The sequence below is a fragment of the Pinus tabuliformis genome, chromosome 4_2 (assembly GCF_031772625.1).
Source record: "Pinus tabuliformis cultivar Carrire ecotype Pingquan chromosome 4_2, CPIR1, whole genome shotgun sequence".
NCBI lineage: Eukaryota > Viridiplantae > Streptophyta > Pinopsida > Pinales > Pinaceae > Pinus > Pinus tabuliformis.
In genome coordinates this window covers 880,718,263-880,743,556 of record NC_142304.1, presented here as the reverse complement: position 1 = coordinate 880,743,556, position 25,294 = coordinate 880,718,263, and the positions used below count along the sequence as shown (strand labels likewise).

General features: G+C 36.6%; 1 protein-coding gene across 3 annotated transcripts in view; it reads right to left on the bottom strand.

The window, feature by feature from the left end:
- The window catches only part of LOC149172507 (calcium-dependent lipid-binding family protein), a 473,345-nt gene that overhangs the window by 15,889 nt on the left and 432,162 nt on the right, over positions 1 to 25,294 (bottom strand). For all 3 annotated transcript variants that reach the window (XM_089424336.1, XM_089424337.1, XM_089424338.1), the window contains 4 exons: positions 17,822 to 17,980; positions 17,361 to 17,675; positions 16,967 to 17,278; positions 16,607 to 16,665 (listed from right to left, as the gene is read on the bottom strand). In XM_089424336.1, the coding sequence (XP_089280462.1) occupies positions 16,607 to 16,665; positions 16,967 to 17,278; positions 17,361 to 17,675; positions 17,822 to 17,980 (845 nt within the window). The remainder of the gene's footprint in view (positions 1 to 16,606; positions 16,666 to 16,966; positions 17,279 to 17,360; positions 17,676 to 17,821; positions 17,981 to 25,294) is intronic.

Genomic DNA, 25,294 nt, shown 5'->3' with positions numbered 1-25,294 from the left:
TTGAGGACAGTGGTTCTAAATACATACCACTCAAGTGGGAGTCCTCCAAGGGTGGTGAGAGTAAGTTCCTTGTTAGGGATGAATTCTCCAATCGAGAGTAGATCATTCTTTATCTCAGTAATCCTCTAGAACTAGGATTGAATATCCTCGTCCTTGCCCTTCTTGATATCCTTCAACTTATTCTTGAGAAATAGAATTTGATTATCATTACTAACCTTGAACATGCCGACCAACCTGTCGTAGATCTCCTTGGAGGTCTTCAATTCGGAGATGTTGGCCACCAGATACTTGTCAATGGAATCCCTGATAATCTTCTTTGCTTTGACTTCAGCCCTATTGTACTTGGTCTTAGCAGCAATCAGTTCATTTAAAGGAGGTTCAGGGATTTTACCCTGCAAAGAGTCCACCACTTCTTTTTCTTCCAAGGTCAAATCAAGAGACATCTTCCATCCATGATAGTCAGATTTATCATGGAACTTGTCTTTAGTCGAGAAGTAGGATGAGGAACCCATTGAACCTTTTGTCCTTGTTCAACTGTCTTTGGTGATTGCTCTTTCACTAGTGCTTGGGCTTTGTCTTCACCTCAACTCTGATACCATGTTAATTTTGGGCAACAATGGTATGTTCTATGCTTTAGAGCAATTTTACTTCAATTTCTTTATTAGCCCAGTATCAATATTTGTCTTACTTCTACTTTCTTTCATTCGATGGGGAATTCTATGAGCAAACTTGTGGTGTAGCTATGGGTTCCCCCCTCTCCCCTGTGGTAGCTAATCTATTCATGGGGATTTTGAATCAAAAGCCTAGCTTCTTCTCGTCTTCTGCCTAAGATGTGGAAGAGGTTTGTGGATGACACTTGTGTCATCTGGTCCCATGGTAAGGAAGAGTTGGAATTGTTTTTCCTCCATCTTAACAATCAATCTAGTTCCATAAAGTTCACCATGGAATTTGAAAGTAATGGTAGTCTGCCCTTCCTTGATGTCCTCCTCTCAAGGAATGATGATGGCTCTTTTTCTCAGAAGGTATTTCGTAAGAAAACTCATACGGAACAATATCTTCATGCTAATTCTCATCATTTCCCAGCTCAAAAGCTTGGTGTTCTCAACACCTTAACGACTAGAGCTTTAAGAGTTTCTGATGACAACCATCTCAATGAAGAGAAAGCACATCTCCTAAGTGTTTTCTTTAATAATTCCTTAGAGCTTTAAAAGGTCCTAGTGCTAAGAAAGATACCAAGGATGGATTTTCTAGTGTTCATCTTCCTTTTATCCAAGGAACCACTGACAAGATTGCGAGGATCCTAAGGAAGCATAAGGTGGCTTCAACCTTTAGGCCTTTAAATACCATCTAGAGCTCCCTTAGATTTGTAAAAGACCCAGTGGACCCCAAGAATATGAAGGGTGTTTACGTTATCCCATGCTCTTGTGGGACTCCCTACATTGGTGAGACTGGTCGCTTGATTAATCAAAGGATCCGTGAGCATGCCGCTAACATCAAGCATGGTAGAACCTGCTCCTCTGCTTTCGCAGAGCATGCAGATAAATCTACGCATCACATATGCATTGACGAGGCCCAAGTCGTTGCTATGGTTAGTCATTTCCATCATCATAAATTGAGGGAGGCCCTAGAAATTGAAAAAAGACCCAATAATTTGAATAGAGACAATGGTTGGAATATTGGTAGAAGTTGGGTCCCTATCCTGTCTTCCTAGTTTTTAAGTTTCTTTTTGGGATTTATTTTATTTGTTTGTTTATCTATGTAGGAATTTGTGTCCTTTTTGTAGTATTTGTTGTTGATTCATTCTTTATTAGAGTTTATTTTCTTGATCCTTCGTGCTTTCTTAAGTATTTTATCATCCTATTTGTTCTCAACTCCTTTTAGTATTTTTATTATTTCTTTAATGAGCTTTAGCCCTATATTTTATTGTTGACCCTGTTTTATTTATTGATTAATTTTCTTTGAATATATATACACACACACACACACATATATATATATATATATATATATTTCTCTTGACTTGTGTATAATTTTGTTTTATCTTATTTATTTTCCATTATTTATTTTTAATTTAGTTTATTTTATTTACATTAATTATTTTTATTTATTAAATGATCTTGTCTCGATTAGGGTCTTGACTCCTTTTTATAATTTTTGACTTCCCTCCTTGTTTGGAGTTTGACTTTGATTTTTTGATTCTTGTTAGTTGCTTTTATAATTTTTATTTTTAATATATATATATATATATATATATATATATATATATATATATATATATATATATAATATTTTATTTTAATAAATTAATTTAAATATTATTTTTCAAAAACTAGCCATTTAATATAGCCATTACTTATTAATATTTGTTTTTAATAAATTAATAAACTAATATCATAATTTAAATATTATTGCTCAAATATAGCCGTTACTTGAAATTATGGTCTCTACATTGCTCTCTATTTAAGCCTTTGTCATGGTCTTCCTCCTCATCTAGACCTGATGATGAAACACACTTGTTGGTTTGAAACACGTCGGCCAAAAATTTCTCTTATGTGATTTTTATAGAAAGACTTTGCTTAATCAATATTCAGATTAGCCATCACATCAACATGATAGTAAAATGCAGATAGAACATAAACATAAACAGTAGAAGACAAGCCAAAACAAGAGGACACAAGATGTGGTACTAGCGAGGGATAAACCCCAATGTGGGGAAACCCTTGATCAAATCTTCTTTTAGTTTTCAATAGTTCAGCAAAGAGAGATAGTACAATTTACAAATTTGATAGTTTATAACAGCAGCAAAAGAGCCCTAACTAGAAAAGTTAATGCTGGTCAACAGGGTAGATTTGACCCTCAACAAATCAATTAACTTCAGTCAACTTCGGCCTTCAAATAGCAAGATAAAACAACCCTCAAAACAGTCAAGTTCAGACTAGTCAAAGTATGGTCAAATAGGTACTGGTGCAAAGGATCAGTGTGATGTTTTCATGGTGAAGCATTACTAGAGCACATTCCTCGCTAAGAGGGAGTGTTGATTTGTGGTAGCATCGGATGTGCTCTAGCCATGAAAAATGGTGGAGAGGATAAAGCACATAAGATATCCAAAACCCAGAAATCGTTTGCAGAAATTCTACCCAGATGAGGAGACATTAAAATAATTAATATCTTTAATGGGGTCTTACGTATAAACTTAGGAAAATTAAAATATTGATGTGTATTAATATAATTTTCGGTTAGAAGGTTCCAAGAGGCGAGGATCAAGCCAAATCTAATCTTAGCCGTTAATTAGGGACTTAATCTCAATCGTTGAAGACTCAACAAAAAAGTATAAGAGGAGGCTTGAGGGTTAGTTGGAGATACACCAAATTGATCAGTCAGTTCGATTTTCTGGAGCGGGGTTTGTTGAGAGAATCGAACCAGTGATTTGTTGCAGCGAGGGGCAGTTCAGCAGAAGGCCGAAAATACATAGCAGAGAGGTAGAGATAGCGCCAGAGAGAGCACAGAGCCTGGGAAGGCTGACGCAAAGGCAGCTGGGACTTACGTAGAGGATGAGGAGGCCAACGTGGGTGACGTAGAGGGCCAGAGGGCTAACGCAGAGAGCCAAGGGGCTGACGCAGGGCCAAGAGGCAGCGTTGGAAATTTTCATGGGGCAAACTGGAGCCGAGAGGGTGACGCAGAGCAATGGAGAAGCTTGGAGCAGCTTTTGCTATGCAGCTAGGGAGCTGTCGTAGTTGCTACGAGATTGATCATCCGGTGGCTGATCAACTAGAATATCTGTCTCCGAGGAAAGGTACTTTTGCCAAGGAAATAATCTTAAGGGTGAGCCATTTCTGGCACCCTAGTTGTATTCAAAAACTACATAATAATAAAACCCTCATATCTGTTGCACTGGTTTTCCCGCATTAGGTTTTCTGGGGGACGATTGTCCAAAATTAACGATGTTCCTTGTGTGATTGTCTCAGTTATTTCAGTTGTTGATCTGTATATGTGTTGAGGCTGCATTTGTGTTTATTTCGGTATTTATATTTATAAAATACTTGTTAATGGAAAGAACAGGCGGGAGATAATAAACCAGATAATGCAGTAGGAATTTCTGATGTGTCAGACTTAGAAATTCCAACAATCTACAACTGCCTTCACCCGTGGAACTACGAACCACAGTCATCTGCATCTCGCCAATAACCGCTCTCCACTCTTACACTGTCGCTATTGCTCGCATAGTGTTGCCCCACAGCACAGACGTTGAACCTCTACAGGTAATCGCAGCAGTGCTGGTTTCCTGACCACCATCTGAATGCTCTGCCTTTGTCTCATCATTCCCACAACTTCTGTCTCATATGTCGTCATCCCTACTTCACCCCGTCCTCGCCTCCTAAACTGCAACTGTTGTTCATAGCATTCACCATTATTGTCGACTGACCTGACTTAACTCTATCTCGTGGCTCAATTTTGTTGTGCGGATACACTGCCACCATTTCAAATAATTGTTGCCTTTCACAAATCACTAAGGAATAAATGGAACACCACGTTTGGAAGGTCACGTCCATATCTAACTATCCTTTCAATTGCTAAGAGTCAAAATGTTAAATAAGGAAATAACTGTAGAAACTGCATTTATTTAAGTGTTATAGTTCAACATAAGTTTCATATTTATATTTTGTTAAGGTTTAAAAGGGGGAAGGAGATTCATTATAAAATCCATCAAATTATAATTAAAAAAAAAAAAAAAATTGCCAAGGTTATCAAGTTAAGAAAAATGGAGCCTAATTCGAAAATAATGAAGTAGTCAAGATGAGTTCCACACAACAATCACTATTTCGGACTAAATGTCCATTTTGTCTAAACAAAATTGGATATACTTATATACAAAAAAATGCAATTTAAGATGTCCAAGGTGTGTAAGATTATTTAGTACAAAATAATATCAAGACAATGAGAAGATGCAACTAAAACAATCAAAGGAAGAACTCGCAAAACTTCAATAAAAGAACAAAGCATCAGAGAAGAAATATAGAGATATCGAAGATCGGTTTCATAGAAAATCAATAGAAAGTAATGAGGAGATTTTGTGCCTAAGAGGCCATAATAAAAAATCACTTGAATAAATCAAGAAGTCCAAGATTAAGAAGTCAAAATTAAAGCAAGAGAATGAAAGTTCTAAGGAGAAATTCAACGAGAATCTGTCGATGAAGGAAGAAGAAAATTTGCGTTTAAAAACTCTGAATCAAAGGTTATTAAAACAAATCAAAAACTTAAAAGATAAAGAGAGGGATACTAAGGACAAAGTCAACAATTCAAAAAACGAAGAGCTTTTACGCTTAAGGAATCATAACCAAAGACTAATTGGGCAAATTAAGAAGCTTAAAAGTGACAAGAAATCACTACATGACAAGTTAGAACAACTTCAAGGAGAAGTATTGAAGCCTCTAGTAGTTTTAGTCCAAGTTGAAGATAAAAGAATAAATATCGATCCAGTTAATATCACAACTCAAGAGGATGAGAAACCAAAAGAAGTTAAAACATATTCAGAAGTTGCAATTCAAACAATGAACATTCCAAATGATGATGCCAACTCAACAACAACAACACCTGAAGGAAATTAGGGAACTACCACTAACATGATAAGGGAAAGTCCAACCAGAAGAACCCCTTATCGAAATCTGAATCAAAAGAACAAACTTTCCAATCATTCTACGTACTAGTATCACTCGGAACATAAACAACAAATTTATGTTCCAAGAAAAGCTGAAATTTGCAGAATCCATTCCTATGGTGACAATTCATTACAAATTTCCAACGATCAGAAGATTAATCTTGGATGATCCGATCCATTCTCAATTCAACAATTTTATTTATCACTCCAACCATCATATCATCTTGTATCAACGAAGATGAAAGCTCAGAAATGAGAAGATATTTGAAACGAGAAAAAGAGGCGAAGCCTTTCATCAATAAACTTTGAGGACAAATACTTTTGAAGAGAGGGGCAATGTTATGAATATAATTCATATAAAAATAATAATGTAAACATAAAATATAAGACTTAATTAACTATGTTGACCACTACGTGTCAATGACCCATAGCAGTACACCCCCCTTTGTCGCAAAAGGGATAGCCCTGATCGATGTGTCTATGTCGTTCAGCTATCATTAGCAGCCTGATTATCATGTTACAATGTAAACCCATTCTGTATATGACGTAAATAATCTCAACACATCTGTGTCATGTATGTAATTGCCTAGGTAAACCTACTTTTATGGTGATGATCTACATTCCAGAAGGTTTTTTGTCTCACCGATCCATTCTCGAATGGTCGGTAGAGTTTTCCTTCAGCCTTACCCTAAAGGCGGAATGGATTTTGTCACTGGGATCTTAGGCGAGTCCTAGTGTTATAGATCGAGTCTATGTAAAAGTGATTTGGGAATAATCCTAACTATTTGGTGAGGTTATTTTATTACAAATTGCTTGGTCTGATGGATTATATTTGTGTCGCAGGAATGGGTAGTCTGTGAGGGTCTATTTCAAATGGGTTTTCCCCCTTGTGATGTAAAAGATATGGAAATTATGATGTAAGGTCTTGAGGGTTGGGTTGGACAAATAATTTATCCCCACATAGGTTAATTAATTAAATTTTTGGAAAAAATTAATTAAAATCCTAAGCCAAAAATTTAATTAATTCTAGGTCCTAGGTTAAATTTAAATTTTCCAAAAGCAAAATTCATTGGTCCTAAAAATCACATTTTAAAGAGTCCCAAGACTAAGGTAAATTAATTATTTTGCTAAATTTTAAGCCTTTAGTCCCTGGGGTTGAGTCAAAGTCAAAATTTGGAAGACATTAACTCAAAAATTAAATTTTTGAATTAATTAAAATGCATTTAATTGAAAAATTCAAATTTCCTCAAGAATTTAAAATTTCGACAGATGAGATTAAACGAAATTTTGATCCTCATCAATGGTCGAGATTGCTTTGACGAGGATCACTCGAACTAGCCGTTGGAGGATTTATCTTTAAATAGAAAGTCATTTGTCAGTTAGTTCATTCGATCTTTTGATCGTGTGCTAAGCGAAAAGCTCTCGTGTAAACTTTTTTTTGGATAATAAAGAAAGACTTTGGGATTAATTTTCACTGGTGCTATTCTTCATGGAAATATTGTACGATGTATTGTTTTCATGCGTAATTTCTTTTTAGCCATTGATGATAGCTTCTGAAGAGTGATTTGAGTATAGGTATCTTGCTCAGTGGCTGGGGTTTCAATAATAATCTAAATTCTAAACGTAATAGCAAGTATCTCTATTTGTCTAAGTTTTATTATTGTTTTCTCGCTCTATGTTAATAGTTGAATTGAGTTTTGCAGGAAAGTCTTGATTTTTAGATCATCAGACATACAGGGAAGTTTTCAGTTGGACTAGCCAACTCCGAATTCGTGTGTTTTCTGAAAAGTCTAGCTTAAATTTGATCCAGGGCTTATCGTAAGATATTTTTTTTACTGGTGACGCATGAAAGGTTTTGAGCTTAGCACCTCCTTTAAACTTTAAAATCTTTTATTTTTTATGTGCGAAATTGATAGATGTGGTTGTTGAGAGCCTTAGAATATCAGATCTAGGAGCGGAGTTGGACTCACACTCCTCAGATCCGATAGATCTGGTATTCCTGTACATAGATCTATAATTTTTTTCAGTTTCCTGACTTGGGTTTTATGGGTTTTAGTTTTTATCATTGTATATATCATTTGGGTATTTTCTTGTCGTCATACAGCTATAGATCTGAAGAAGACAACTGTGTAGAGTCCAGACCTAGGCCCTGGAGGGTAAGATCTGAATCTTTGGGGTTTATCAACATCATTTTGGAAGAAAATTATCCAACATTTTGTAGTCCAAGGGTTTTAATTATTTTTTATTTTTTTAATTTATTTATTTTTTTAATCTGGAAAATTTTATAAGGATTCCAAAATTCTTAAATCTGGAAATCTTGTGAGGGTTTCAAGGTTTCATTAATGAATCAAAAGCAGAACATATCAACTAAATCAGAAGTTTCTCAGGGTTCATTGAGCTACTGTTCGCTGGATTCAGAATTTCTCTTTCACTGAAAAGCTTTCGAAATCGTTTTTGCTGCCTGGGGTTTTCAACAAAAAATTTCAGATTTTTTTTTGTTTGTTTGTTTGTTTGTTGTCTCTGCTGCTAAGTTTTTCTTCATCACTGCTAAACCTGCAAAAGAAAATGAAATACTCAACCATTCCCTCCATTTCTCCTCTGCTCTACCTGCAAAACAAATCTCAAACCCTCGCTAGCGGCCATACCCACATTCCCTTGCAGCCGCTGTCGAAATATTTTCCATCCTCACGTAGTCCTTCCCCATATGATGCTCTTCAAATCTTCATCGCTGCTCCAACCTGCAACCCCTCCACTGCCAGAACATCCCTTTGTCGTCTTTCCCTTCCTCCGTTTGCCCATTGTGGCAAACCCTCAGCATGTTGGCCCATCCCTCAAACGCTGCCCTTTCCCTGCATTCATCGTTCTTCCTACGCATTCATCTCATTTGCACGTTGCCAATGCTCCTACCTGCAAAAACCCTTCTTAAATCGTTGATCCCAGCCTTTCTCCCACAGTATTACGTCCCTCATTACTGCCACTTTCACGCTGCCTACCCAAACTCCTCATGCTGCCGCACACCCTTCCCACCGCTCCCTTCAAAATCTGCAACCCGTGGCCTTACATTCCAGCTCCATTTTCGCGGTCTCACTGCTCCACCCTCACTACCGCTGTCCTACACACAACAGAGAAATACGATTTCGCTTTAGCTTTCTTTTGTTTGTATGTTTTAGTGGTTAGGGTTGGTCATATATATATTTTTCTATTTCATTCACTTTTTATGTTCATTTGCATATATGTGTGTGGTTTCATTTAGTTTTTTTTTTTTTATCTTTTTTTAGTTAAGGTTTATTTTTTATTTCATTTTTGGTTTGTTTTGAAGCTTAAGTTAGATTTATTAAAAGTTTAAAAATTTTGATTTTGTTTTTCACTTTTATTTTGATTTCATTTATCATTTTTATTTTGATATAAAAGTTTCAAAATCCTAAAAATTTAAAAAAAAAATCATAAAAAAATCTCTAAAATTAAAAAACAAAAAAAAAACAAAAAATCTAAAAAATTCTAAAATTAATTAAAAAAAAAACAAAAAAAAAATCTAAAAAAACATTAAAATTTTTTCTAAAGAATCCTAAAATCCTAAAAATCCTAAAAATTTAAAAATTCTAGACAAAAAAAAAAAAAAAAAAAAATTAAAAAATCTAAAATTCTTTGGTAACGAAGGAATTAAATCAAAGGGATTCACGCGTTCATATTAAATTTTTTTAATGTGGCCTATGGCCCATTAAAATTTTAATTTATTAATGCTTTGATTCATTTTACTTCCGTCACATTAAAAGAAAGATTTTGATTTCTTCAGTTACCATTAAAGTTATTGCCTAAGGAATAATTAAAATTTAAATTTGAAGTTCCTTAGTGTTATTTGGTGATTAAATGCATTTTTTATATTTCTCTATTGTCAAGTGCGATTAATGTTTCAAAATTTATATTGGCGATAGGAGAAAGCTAATTAATTCTAGATCTGGGCCATTAATCGAAAATCATTTTAAATCTGGAATATCCTGCATGTCAAAGTTTTGAGCAGTTTACTTTTATCATTCATGATTGTTCTTATTCGTCACACTGGAAAATTGTTGTGGATAACTTGTCATTCATTTAGTCTTTGGTTAATTCAAATTAAAGGCATTGGTCTGTAGTCATTTATATCTTGCGGTTGTGTCTTATTTTAATCCATCCATTTTAATTGACCGAGATTTATTCTACATTCGTCAAGTTGCCCATCAATAAAATCTCCTAGAGCTCGTGTTCCATAGGTTATCCTCATCCATTCACCTTAGGGACTACCCCCCTTGACTTGCCTAGGAGAGAGTATAAACGGAGTGAGTAAGGATAAAGAGTGACAGCCCTTACTCAGAGCGTTGTCGCGGTACCTAGACACTTTGTGCGAGAAAAAACTAATAATTAGTTAGTTAGTAATGAAGAGGCATGTCTTAGAGACATGGCCATTTATGAAAGGGCATCTACCTAGGTTATATAAACAAGCCCTCACCCTCATTATAATCATCTCACCAATTCTTTTATACACTACTCAATATATAATTACTTGTCCTACAATGGCAGTCTTTGTCTTCGAAGTATTTTGACGCTTACTCCACTACGTATACAAACTTTGTTTGTTACATTGGTATGAGAGCATTCCTCTAAGTATATGAATATTGTTTGTTACAGTGGTATCGGAGCATTCCTCTGAGTATATGAACCTTGTTCATTATAGTGGTATTAGAGAATTCCTCTGAGTATACGAACCTTGTTCGTTATAGTGGTATCAGAGCATTCCTCTGAGTATACGAACCTTGTTTGTTACAAATTGGAAGTGTGGCAAGGATGGGGAAATCTTCCTTGGTCAAGGGAGATATGCTACAGATATTCTGTAGAGATTTAGAATGCAGGATTGTAGACTGATGTCTACACCCACGATCACCAACTAGAAAAAGATGGATGCATCAGATGACAAGGATGTTGACCCCACCTTCTATAGACAACTCATCGGTTCTCTCATGTATTTGGTTAACACTAAGCCAAATATCTGCTTTGCGATCAATACCCTCAGTCTATTTATGGTGGAACCAAAGACGGTACATTGGACAGCAGCGAGGCACATTTTGAGGTATGTGCGCAACACAATCGAGTATGGGTTGAGATATACCCAAGGGGATGGCGTCAGACTATGTGGGTTGACAGATGTAGATTGGGTGGGCAGTTCAGTGGATAGGAAAATTACCTTTGGGTACTGCTTCAGCGTTGGATCAAGGTTGGTTTCATGGTGCAACAACAAGTAGAAGTGAGTAGCACCAATGTTGCATTAATCATTATCGGGATAATATCGGCGCGAGGAAAAAATCGGAATTATCAGGAAAAAATTGTTTGGTACAAAAATATTCATTTTTTTTAATATCTAAACCATCTACAACATAAAATAAATACATTGACACATAAATATGATAAAAGAACTAATATATAAGATGTTTAATATCATTTCTAGTGCTAAAATCGCACATAACATTGAATCATGTCCTGAATAGTAAGCCTTGACTCCTGAGTCCCAACTCAGCCTCAAAATATCTACAAAAAATATAGTAATGTATCTCATCATGTCATAATGTCATATACAATAAAATGAAGAAAATAACTAAAGTCTAATCCTATTGATTTCCTCTGCCCCTCTTGCGAGAAAATGCCACAGCTTTCCCTTTCCCTCTAGATGTAGATGCTGGTGCTGGTGGAGTTGGCAGTGGAGTCTGTTATGCTCTAGAGACCACGTCCTCTACTGGTGGCAGGGGTAGCCCGGGCAGGTGGTGTCACCTGGAAACATTACAATCTCCCAATCCTGAAATCTTGAAAAACTGATAAGTCTGCTGGATTTTGAATGAAATCTAAAATTCTACTTTCTCCATATGAAATCCAATGAGGTCGGAACCACTCTCAAACATCCAGAGTCATTTCATGGTAATGTTAAAAATTTAAGTAGAATGTCACTTTTACTTTAAGAATTTAACATTACCATGAATAGCATATCAATACTAGGGCCTAGACTTGATCATTAAGCTGCCCCACTCAAAAATTATTTGTTTCTTTCAAAAAAAATTGCATTTCGAACATTTAGCATCCCTTATAAAACCTCGCTGCCCCGATTGCCCGCGATAAAAACGGAAAAAATCGCGATTTTTTCCAAAAAATCAGGTATAAAAAAATGGCGATAATTTCGGACATTACTCGCGATAATATCGGTAGCGGGAAATTATCGTGATAAAACAATAATATCGTGATATTATCGCGATTTTAACAACACTAAGTAGCACTGAGCTCTACAGAAGTTGTTGGTAAGATTTTTCAGGCAGAAGATGGAGGCGACTAGTATCTACTATGACAATCAAAGTTGCATAAAGCTCTCCGAGAATCCAGTGTTACATGACAAGTCAAAACACATAGACATTCGGTGTCATTTCATCAAAGATAGTGTGCAGCATGGAGCGGTCTAGCTATAGTATGTTCCCATAGATGAGCATGTTGCAGATATACTCACAAAAGCTCTAGGGAGAGCTAAGTCTGTCTATTTTAGAGAACAAATGGGTATGGTGGAGAACATGTTTCAATAGCAGGGAAAGAATATTTTGGATGCTTTCAGTTGCAGTAGTTGCAGCAACAGCAGCAATAGTGAGAGGGAGTTGTAGAGAAAATGCAGAGTGGGAAGCAGTATGGCAGTGCCAACAACAACACAGATGCAACATCAGAGTTGTGTGGTGGCTGGCGGGTAGTAGTCAGACATCAACAATGTATACATAGGGTGATACACAGACAAGGTGTTGTAGCAGTAGTACAACACTAGAATACCTTCCTCGCTAAGAGGGAGTGTTAGTTTTTGTTGCATCAGAGGTATTCTAGTCTCGAAACTTTGTGTAGAGGCTAAAACACAGGAGTTCTCCATAACCTAGAAATCGTTTATGGAAATTCCTCCTAAAAGTGTCTCAATTAGATTATTGTGGCACCTTTCTCTGCCACAAAAGAGGTTATTTGGCTTCGGAAGTTGTTGGTAAGCTTGTTTAGGCAGAAGATGGAGGCGATCAGTATCTACTGTGATAATCATAGTTGCATCAAGCTCTCTGAGAATCCAGTGTCTCATGACAGGTCGAAACACATAGACATTCGGTGTCATTTCATTAGAGATTGTGTGCAGCATCGAGCGGTCCCGCTATAGTATGTTCCCATAGATGAGCAAGTTGCAGATATACTTACGAAAGCTCTAGGGAGGGCTAAGTTCATCTATTTTAGAGAAAAAATGGGTATGGTGGAGAACCCGTTTTAGTAGCAGTGAAAGAATATTTTGGATGCTTCTCAGTTGCAACGGTTGCAGCAACAACTACAACAGATGAGAGGGAGTTGTAGTGCAGATGCAGAGTGGGAAGCAGTATGGCAGTGTAAGCAACAACACAGATGTAGCATTAGAGTTCCGTGGTGGCTGGTGGGTAGTAGTTAGACATCAATAGCGTACATAGAGGGTGATACACAAACAGGGTGTTGTAGAAACAATACAACACTAGAACACCTTCCTCGCTAAGAGGGAGTGTTAGTTTTTGTAGCATCGGAGGTGTTCTAGTCTCAAAACTTTGTGGAGAGGCTAAAACACAGGAGTTCTCCATAACCCATAGATCGTTTATGGAAATTCCTCTTAAAAGTGTCTCAATTAGATTATTGTGGCACCTTTCTCTATGATGATGTGAGCTTCCTATGACACCTTCTCTCTGTGATATGCGAGCTTCCTATGGCACATTCTCTCTGTGATATAAGAGCTTCCTGTGGCACCTATCTCTCTGTGATATGAAAACCACTTATTGCACTACATCTTTTTGTAATGTGAGATATAATCTTGTGGACTGAGGAAACAAGTGGCATCTCATGAACAATAGTGGAGGGCTGCCTTGGCACTTGGGAAATTGGTATACTAGTCAAGTTGATTATGACTTGGATTTCTACTGTTGACAAACATCCTATAAGGAAAGGATTGTTGGGTTTGTCCCTTGTGAATTTTGCCTAGACCACTGGCCTAATTTCTAGTGTCTTTTTGTCTCTTATGCATTGTGATCTTTATTTTCTTGTACTCGAAGTGATTAAATTGATAATCGCTTGATGAATACTAAGTAAAAGCTAAGAAGGAACAATAAATATCTTCACAAGTAATTACCATGATAAAAAATTCTAGCTCGCATTTCAATTTCAATTTCTAGTGTCTTTTTGTCTCTTATGCATTGTGATCTTTATTTTCTTGTACTTGAAGTGATTAAATTGATAATCGCTTGATGAATACTAAGTAAAAGCTAAGAAGGAACAATAAATATCTTCACAAGTAATTACCATGATAAAAAATTCTAGCTTGCATTTGAATTTCAATATGTGGAACACTGATCTCATCCCCATCATGTGACTAGACGCTCTATTGTTCACTGGCCATAGCCCACTATCCTTATACATAGCAGCACTATTGTCTGAAATATAGGTGATAAGAGAAAACTCTTTCTCAAAATTCTCAGCAAAGTCAACAGTCTTAGTTGATGCTATTATTGCTACTACATGTTCCTCTTTCTTCTTCTTCTTGTATGGATATTGACTCGCATAGTGACCAGTCTTATGACATGTAAATCATTTCACTTTGCTCATATCCTTGTCAGAAGCAGATCCCCCACTTCACTTTACCTTGGCTTTGGCTTTGCCCTTAACTGTAAGAGTAGCATTCTCCTCTTCTCCCCCACCACACTTCCGACCACCCTTGGCATTACGCCTTATTTTCTTTTGATGGAAATCATCCTACATTCTTCCCTAGTCTGGATGATGCTCATGGGCCACTATTCCATCAATCCCACTCCTTGAAAAAACCACTCACGGTTGATCTAACCAGCTGCTGATCAGAGATGGTTTCTCCAACAGTTGCCAACTCATCTCTCACTTGAGCGATCTTGGTGGGGTATGAAAATGCATTATCAGTTTTGGTCATCTTAGTTTGCCTTAGTTTTTCCTGCAACACTATCTTCCTATTCTCATTAGTGCTTTGGAAAAGCTTAATCAAGGTTGATCTAACCAGCTGCTGATCAGAGATGGTTTCTCCAACAGTTGCCAACTCATCTCTCACTTGAGTGATCTTGGTGGGGTATGAAAATGCATTATCAGTTTTGGTCATCTTAGTTTGCCTTAGTTTTTCCTGCAACACCATCTTCCTATTCTCATTAGTGCTTTGGAAAAGCTTAATCAAGGTTGTCTACATCTCGAAACAATAAGTCCTCTTCGAAACATGAGGACTAAGGTGATCTTTAGTAACATCTAAAAGGGGCCTCTTGGCCTTACCATTACTCTTGTTAAAATCAACCAGTTGTACTGGATCAGTGGGTATTGTCATTGTCTTCTCAACAATGTCCCATAGCTCAAACTCCGGAAGCACCAATACAAACCTTTCCTTTGATGGGCTAAAATTACTGTCCCCATTCAACCTATCCTCCACCCTCGGGCCTCAACCCAATTTCCATTGACATGCTTAACTGACCAACAGTATCTTTTACCTTTGCTTTTTCCTAACACAACCCCTTGCGATCCCTGCAATACCAATGTGTCAAAATCTTCTCACTATCCCTCTGAGTCCCAGCACTGATACCATGTTGTAAAAACCACCTACAAGCTGATTTTCCCTTCTAGGACTTTTGTCAAACACTCAAGTCAAATCTGATTTTTGTCTCCAATAAAACTTTTCCAAAGTAATGCATTTAAACACGTACAATCTGATTTTTATGAGCAAAAATACAAAACAACAGTAAGCAACCACACATTCGACACAGAAATTTTGGGTAATGCCCCCCTGTAAAAACCCCAAAGTGAAAACCAGTGAGAAGATGAATTTATTATTGAGCTCGCAAAGAAAATTTCTGAATTTACAACAGGAGAAATTTCTAGCAATACAAAGCTCTACTTATCTTGTAAATCATGCTGCTGAACCTAACTCGATTCTTGTGATACACAGCCTAGATTTGCTGTTGTATGGCTTGCAATAAATGTGACTGAACAGACCTCGAAATTTGTGCCCTTCTTCCCTCAAGTTTCATGCCAAATCTACCAGTTACTTCACTTAAAAATTGTGCCCAAAAGCAGCCTAGAAAATTGTGCCCTTGTTGCCCCGATTTCTGTGCAAAGATAACATGTATGGTACAACAACAAATGCATCGATTTATGTGCCCTCTTTGCCTAGAAAACCATGCCCATACTCAACTGTATGGCTTGCTTAATGGCTGGAAACTTTTCCTAGAAGTGCATGCCCAATCTGGAGACATCTCTCCTTGGGATTCGTGCCCTGCTTCTTACTGGTCCTCTATAATTTCTCCTCAACTCCTCGTCCTCATTTCTCAAAAATGTGTCACTTTATTCTCTCTTTCTCCTTTTATTTCTCTTTAATGACCAAAATCCCTAAACTTAGATTTCAATTCTTAGATTAGGTGACCCAACTTTATAAAGTCACACTCACTTTATAGAAGGTCATTTTTTAGTCATCCATTAAAGATACACTTTCCAACTTTATAAAATCATTTTATAAAGTATAGTGCCTAGAGAGTGAAATATGGTCAGTCACTTCTGCATTCTAGGCCCTGCCAATGCAGAAGTACCTCCTGAGCTACAGAAACTAATAGTGCATACCCATCGTACCTTTACTGTTTATGATTATTTTGCCAACCATTAAAGTAGTTATAAGCAGTTCCATGTTGAAATTTTCAAAATATTGGCGATGACCTCCAGTGATCATGCTGATGGAGATCCAATGAATATTGCATTAAACATGTACACTAAATATCATATTACTATTTTTAGACAAGCATATACATTGAATATTTCTTGCAACTGCTTAGCCACAAAAAGGAAAAATAGCTGCAAGGTAGATAAAGCATACATTGAATGTTAAAGAAAAAGGTCAAATTCTGCACATACCCATTTGGACAATTTGCGCGCCATACTGAAATGGGATAATTCTTATTCCACTGGGTTCTCTGTTCCAGAAAAAGAATAGGAATTAGAAATTGGACCTGAACCATGCCATGTTGAAAGATTAATGATTGTCCCATCCTGTGTTAAAATATTTTGATGTGTAACAACAATTAAAGAAGATTGGACACTCAAAATATATTTGGAGAACACAATTCAAGGAAAACATACACAAGAAACATCACAAAGAGAGGTCTGAGTCGGAAAGTGTATCATAAAATTGGAAAAGAGGAAGGGAGGGCACATTTTTAAAAGTATGGGAAAGGAAAAACTTAGCAGGTCAAATACAGGCCTGAAATCACCTACCTGGTCAGACCATACAAAAGTGAGTTTGTTTATAAACTTTCCACCGGAAAAGGTAACATATGTAGATCTTGATACAGCTAATGCATGCTGTGTGTCTTTATGTTGCCCACGTTCTGAATCACTGTATGAAAGTGAGTCAGCATTGTCAACCATAGATTGTCCTGGAGTAGTGCCTAAAAGAGCAGCAAAGGTTGCCATGACAGGCATGGTAATTGGTGCTGTAAATCCAGTCAGCATTCCAAGTGCTGCTCCAGCCCCTGCCCCGGCTCCCACACCAGCATATGGTTTTCTTACCATTTTCTTCTCCAGTCCCTGCATAATACAAAGAACTTCAACTCAAGAACTCAGGGCCATGAAAAGAAAATTATAGATCACATGCATCTACAATATATACCTGAAATTGAATTGATGAAAAATTGGGCCCATAAGTGATCATAGCTTGCTGAATGGCAGAACATATTTCTTCTGCCTGTCGAGTTTCACGATGGCACTTGATCACACGGGTTGTTTCCTTCGAATCAAATATTCTAGAGTCTTGAGGTGAAGTCCGTAAGTGAACAACCAATTGTGAAGGTAGGGAACCTGGAGGATCCTTTTTCCCATGCCTTGGTTCTACTTTTGAGAGATCAGCCCATGTTATATCCCATAATACTGTACAAGGATCTTTTAATTGATCTATTTTTCTCTGGACACTTGTTTGTGTTGGATTCTGCAGCCATAAGGGATAAGTTTACACCACCATCAACCAATATGATGAAATTGAAATGACATTTTCAAAGTAGAACAGTGAACAGAATTCAGAGAAAATATAGCAAGTTCTCCAACAAAACAGGAAAGATATACTCTTAGACGTACTTGCAGCAGCATGACTCGACGATTGGTAATTATAACAGTTCTTCCCTTTGGTAGGTTAAAATGGTCTTCATATGCATCTGATAAGGCAAACTTTCCACGGACTTTGAAAATGTCTATTTGACCAAATGAGGCACCACGCTCAGCAAGTTGTAGCAGAACCTTACATAATTAAAGGTAAAGAAATCAGTCTGGAGTCTCTTGGCAGTTGCAAAGGAACACTGATATTAAAGAATGTTCCAAGGTCTTCGACATTGAAATCACAGCACATAGATTATTTTTTAACTCAATCACCCAAACATCACACCACTCTTTGTACCAAGATCTAGCAGACAACTTTACACTACTATCTTCTGTACTTGGTGTCTTCTATAATATACTTCTTGATTGTAAGATGGGCTTTCCAATCCCAATCTAGTTGTACAAAAATAAATTGTTTCACAGATGATAGATGGGAGAATGCAATGGCTGAGCTGTGAGTATCTCACTTCCTATATGCTCTATGTTTAGATTCATCTTCAAAAAAAAGAAAGAAATCATATTGATCTGCACTACTGACCAAAGATAGATCAATAGGACTAGAGTATAATATATTTAGAGTTGAGTATATTTTATAATGGCCCTACTTATGATGTGTTAATAAACAGATGTCATAATAGAGTGACTTAAAGTCTTAAAGTTAGTTAGTCACATGTCGCTTCCTAGTTATGCAAATAGGGTCAAAACTTGCGTCTCTTTCGTGAAATGAATGAGACATCTTTGTATCGACTTTCACACATTTCAATATATAAAATCATAAATATGAGATTTGGGGTCCCAAACTCAATCAAACAAAGTGACATTGAAATGCCCCCCACAGACCCTACTCTTCCAACCTCCTTCCCTAGGAAGAGGAAATTACACTACAATGACAAGGGGATATTTCAAGGAACTTCAACCAAGTTTTCTGGACTTAACTATTCAAGTCTCTGAATCCAACACTAGCCTTGAACTTTGAGCAGTTCCTCTAGATTGTTGATGGGCTTATTGTTCAACAAAGGTGTCTTCAATGCCATCTATTACATGGACTTCAAGTTCATCTTAAACAACTTTGAGTGTGCTTGCACCAAGGGCTAAGACAAATCATCATCTTCTGAAGGTAAAATGAAGCGAACAAAGTTCCTTCTACAAATTAATTACTCCAGAAGACTTGGAATATGAAATTATCCATTGAGGATATAAATATTATATTAAATATGTATGAATAAGAATAAGAAATGAATTACAAATGAGAACGAGAGGCTTGCTTATATACCAAGCAAGTGTCTCTTCATGAAGAGTCATGTCCTATTAGACATGCCTCTTCAACCTAATTACTAGCTTAACTAACAATTATTTATGGTTATTATCTTTTACATTATATTTATATTATTTATATATTTTATTCGTTACATAGAATGAATTTGTTCACTTTGCTTTTTACTTGAGGTGAGAGTGAAAAGCACCTAATATTCAACTACCGTGCCCCCTAAGAGATTAGAGAAATGTTTCATTGCCATTATAGAGACTGGAACAAACTTTATTATATGCCTTGCCTTAAACATTAAGGAGGCCATTTCTCTTAGATGATGTCTAGACTCTACTTCAAAGCCCATTCGTGATAACTACCCAAATTACCTTCTCTTTTCTAGTCCAGGGCACTGTGGGGTTAAAGTTCCACATAGTCACTTAGTTGGACAACATTAATACTGTTTTGCATTACTCCTTGGCCCACATTACTTGAGCTTTACGTGATACCACATTGAGGGCTCTATTCGCTACACTTTTCCAACAATCCAAGAACCAGAGCACAAAGCAACAAATTAATTTTTCCAGATAGATGTCATCATGCAACTTCCTATATTATCATTGTAAACCCAATTTCTGCAAAGTTTATTGTAAATGATGCTAGTAAGACCATTGAGTCATATAATTGCACCTAGGTAAGCCTATGGTTTTTATCAAAGGATTTCATCCTATGAAGTTTTTTAACGTTCTCGAATTATGTGTGTTTGTAAACATAGATATTCAGCTAAGTTTTTGTTCCAGCTATAACCCCAAAGCTAGGGTGGAATTCTTTGGCAAGGTCTTAGGTGAGTCTTGGTGTTTATCGAGTCTATTGTAAATGTGTGTTTCGGAATAATTTAGTGCATTGTCCCTCATAATTAGAACACCATGGCTAAATTATTTTATTATAGACACACTTTGTTTCATACTTGATCATATTGTGTCATAGAATTGGATAATGTCTTGAGGGTCTAGTCTAAATGGGTATTTCCCCTCCTAAATGTTGATATTGTAATAATTCGATGTAAAAAAACATTTTAGTGCATGGTCCCTCTTAATTAGAGACCATGGCTAAAATATTTGAGGGTGAAAAATTAATCAATCTCCTCTAGAGTCAATTAATTAATTTTTCTAGCAAAATTAAATAAAAATCCTAAGCCAGAAAATTAGTTAATTTTGAGTAAAAAATAATTATAGAGAAAATAAATTCTCTCCAAGTGGAAAATAATAAAAAATTCGGGGTTCAAAAAAGAAATTAATTTTTGGAGGTCCTCCACCAAGGGAAAAATGAATATTTTAAGAAAATTTGAGCCCTTCGACCTTGATGATTAAGTCAAAGTCAAATTTTCAAGGAAATAAATCCAAAATATTAATTTTTGGATTAATAAAAAATGTTTTTCAGAGAAATTCGAATTTTTCCTCAAAAATAAGAAATCAACGGTGGAGATTAAATTAAGATCAAGCTATTTTTTACGCACGAGATTATTTTGACGAGGATCAAGCTAGCTAGCCGTTATTTTCAACTTGGAGGGGTTTTCTCTACATAAGGAAGCTATTGAGCTCCTATTACCCATCTTTGGGTGGAGTAATTTTCTATTGATGTATTGAGCTTCTGCTTTGCTAAAATTATTTTTCTCATAATAGAAAGACTTTGGGGTTTCAATTCATGTTCTTTTATTTGCTGATCTGTGTTATGTGCTAGTTTATGTGTTTATACTCTATATATTGTGCTGAATATTTTCAAACTATTATTCCATTTGTTGGTGATAAGAACATTCTAATTGTACGAGTTATCTTAGGTGATCTGATTCACTATATGATCTAATTGTTTATTTTAAAATTGAAAAGAGATTTACAGGCATGCTAGCCCTTGGACTCCAAGTTCACAGACTGTGGGGAAGGGCCAACCTTGTTTGAGCTTCAAGCTTTCATTGTGATGAATTATTTTGCAGGAGGGTTTTTCTTATTTTACATCCCTTGCCATTCCTTTACATTTTAACATTTGGCTCATGATCTTTCCTTTTTTATTTATAGTTGCATCAACTTTGGGTATATACAACCCCTTCTTTTCATTAGGCAAGGTCAAGAGTGAGCCATCACAAGTGACTAAAAATAACCAAACAAAAGACCGAATAACGAGGTAGGGAAAAGATAACGAATGTTAGGCATGGATAACATGGAATGCTTATTGAAGAAAGTATAACTAGGTTCGGTCTTCATAATGATTTCATCTTTGAAAATGATGTAATAAAAGAAAATAAATTTATTTTGTATGCCTTGCTAAATGGGTTTCATGAGCAAGAAGTGTCATAGGTCAAAGACTTCATCTTGATGTCTTTAGGATTTGTTAATAATGTCAAAGAGTCAAGTCATGTATGAAGCAACTCTTCTTGAGCTTATATTTAATGTCTTCTAGTCTACAAAATGTGTAGAAGCCCTCCAAAAACCAAGCACAATCCTCCAGCTACAAGCACAAAGAAGTCTGCACGAAAAACAAGAAGGAGATCATCATGTCGGCCTCAAAATTACTTAAATAGCAAAAATGGAAGTCATGTTGGCTTAGAAAAATAGATACAACAGTTCATAAAGTCAAGTCGGCATATTTTTGGGATAACAACCCATATAGATATGTGGCTAGGAGATCCACAAAAGGTAAGCACGAAACTTGTTTTGTCTCTGAGATTTTGGATGGGTATAAGGTGTAGGAGGAAGAACTTTGAGCAAGCATCTCTGTATGTTTTGATGGGCACAATGAAGAATAGGAACTTGGATTCCTTTGTATGTCTCGATGGGCACAGCGAATAAAAGGAACTCAGTCACGATGATCACAGTTCTGGTCTCCTTACTGTTTTGACCTCCTAATTGTCTCGACGTTCTAATACAAAGATCACGAAGGCAAGCTCCTATGTCTCGGCATGCTTGTGGACACTCTCTCAACATACAAACAGTCTCGACATAGTTATGTCAATAAAAATCTCGATGCAAGGAAGGTACACACTCTCTGTCTTGGTATATTCTTTTATGTCTCGGAAAAACTGCGATCCCATAGTAACGCTTTCGCATCATACTCTGTCTCGACATATTGGTAATGAAAAAGTCTACCACCTAAACTAAATCATGATCTTGGTCTCAGCATTGATTATGAAAAGATCTTGGTGCCGCTATATATATATATATATATATATATATATATATCGAGATCTCAGTGTTATAGTTATGATTTCAGTAAAAGTGCAGAGATGATCTTAGTAGAAGAACAGTGAAGTTCTCAATGACGATGTGACAATGAAATAGCAGTCATGATCTTGTTCTACAAGGTCATGATCTCAGTTATGATGAAGACAAGGCCCTGATCCCTATATCAGTGTAGCTCTCATAAAGACCTTGTTATTGTGATCTTCATGAAGTTGCAACAATGGTAACCTTAAAGAAGGTACAACAGTGTTGTACAAGTAAGGGTCACAGTGATGGCCTCGGTGATGCAAGCGGTGATGGCATCAGTGATGTAATAACGATGACTTCAATGTAACAACAGTAATGATGATGATCTCAGCAGTGACACGAAGAGGATTGATGGCTTGGTCTTGGAGTGGTAGAATAGGTCAAGGGTCATGGTCTTGGTATTCGTCAATTGGAATCCCGATAAGAATAATTTTTGTGCAGGTTTTCCTCTCCAAGCAGGAGAGGTTTTGGCCCTCGCAGAAATCCAAATATCTTGTGTTCTTGTCTCTTTGTTTTTTGATAGCAGTTTGATGAAGCAAACACACACACTAATAATAAGAAGAAGATCTAGCTAAGATAAAATTGAAAAATTACTTCACAAATTGTTATCATGCTAAGAAGAATCTCATCAATTATGATTTCCCTAGATTCTTCAACATGGTATCAAAGGAAAGGTTTAGAAGCCAGAGGAAGGGCAGAAAAGAGACATTCAATGATCAAGCTTCAAGCAAAGCATCAAGGAAAATTGTAGGAATCAAGATCTACATTCAAAAATCAAGACCTAGATCAAAGAAGCAGCCTATAACAACAGTCGACAACAGTAAGGGTTTTGAAGAACAACAATCAAAAGATGAAGCGTTCATATCTTAGGATACATGGAAACAACTTTGGTGACTCCCACAATTTCGATCTACAACATACAATGATAATCACTATCTCAGATTGAATCCTTTCTATAAAGAACACAGTCCTAAAATCTCGGATTCTCAGAACTTAATGATACATATTTGAGGGCATATGTATAGGAGTTTGAATAGACAATACTCGATATAGAAGCCATACTAACTCATGGGTCTCTATATATCATGGCAAGAAACCTCAATTCGATGCTGCATACTACAAGGCTCCTTATGTAGCCCAATTGTATCAACAATTTTTTGGATATATAAATCAAGATAGCTCAAAGGCAAAGAAGGCAATCTTCTTATGAAGAATCTCATCCGGAGGAAGCATCAATACATCTACCCCAACTACTACCAACATGATCAAGGTGAAGATTTCATCTTCACAATCAAGTAAGTATCTTTTCATTCTATAATCAAGTTTGGTTCTATGACTTCATGATTGCAAGAAGATCTATAGGTTGGATGGGTCATCAAAGGTTCTTGCATGGAATAAGAAGGATTGTCATAATCCTTATGGAGAAGAGAAGTCAGTGAACATATCAATGTCTCCTTTGAATTCATAAGATCTCTTAAGGTTCTCTCTTTCCTATATAGAAAGGAAGGAGACATAAAAGGGATACATGAAATGCTAGAAGATATACTCTCTGAAATGCAGTAAAGAAGGTATCAAAGAATGAAGAAAAATCTTCATGAGATCTCAATTGGGAGATCTGAGAAAGATGATAAGAAGATAATCATCTACGTTCTTAATAAGTAAGATGGCAAGTGTCCTTGGGACATGGAAGTTTCCTCATGCAACAACTTATGGTATTTATGCAATATGGAAGAAGGACAAGTTATGGACAAAAGTGTTGAAGGTTAAAAAGACTTGAACATGTGCAGAAAGGCAATGGAAGTTTTCAAAACAGAATAGTATAGCTAAGATTCAATGCTATGCAAAGAAGCTCATATCGCCGGAAGAATGGAGGAAGATGAAGAAAAAGGCCAAGGAAAGAGGGAGTAGCAAACCTCTACTATGAGTGAGATGGTGTCCCTCACAAAAGGATCCTATCACAAGCTCCAAATCTTCTACAGATATGATCATGATGATAAGATGCATCGTGGCATCATGGAAACAAGAGCTTGTAATATCGCCATGGGAATCATGAAGGAAAAAATCCATGACAGTCAAACATGAAGGACATAGCTCTTGGGAATCTCATTGGATATCAAAGGAAATGACAAGAAGTCAAAAGAGAAAACATTTGCTAGATGGAGACATGCAAGATCTTCAAGATTCTCTGATAGAAACCTCAACGGAGGATCCACTAATCTGGGAAGGCAAGTGTTTCATTAGGAAATCCAACTTATGGAATTCATGAGATGAAGGCCTGATGACATGAGAAATATGTTGAAATTTCTAAGTAATACTCGTTAGACATTTTAGTTGTATTCTCTGGTTTATTTCTCCTACTGGTTAATTATGAACAAGTTATTTAAACATATAAATATCGAAATAAACACGATACAGTCTCAACCATCTACAGATCAATAGTTGAAAGAAATAGCAAATGCACAAGTAACACTGTTATTTTTCGACAACTCGTTCCCAGAAAAACCAACTTGGGAAAACCGATGCAGCAATTCTGAGGGTTATTTTATTATGCAGTCTATCTGAGTACAACTGGGTGCAAACCGGCTCACCCGATAGAGAAAATAATCCGACAGTAATACCTCTCTGTTCGGAAGAAGATATTCAGAAAATCTGCCACATGAAACCCGCTCCAGCACAACTGAAGCACTATGTCAGCCCTCCTAGCCTTTGCGTCAGCCTCAAAACCCCTTGTGTCAACTCTCCAAGGCTCTATGCAGCCTCTCTTGCTCTTTGCGTCACTCCAACAGCCTCTCCGTGCATGACGCTGGCCCTCCTGGCCTTTGCGCTATCTCTGCTAGCCTCTACGTGGCTCCCTCTGGCTTCTGCGTCTACCTCTCTCCCTCTGCGTTGGTCTTCTGGCACTATCTCTTCCTCTCAGTCTCGTACTCACTGCCCCTTGCTGCAAACTAA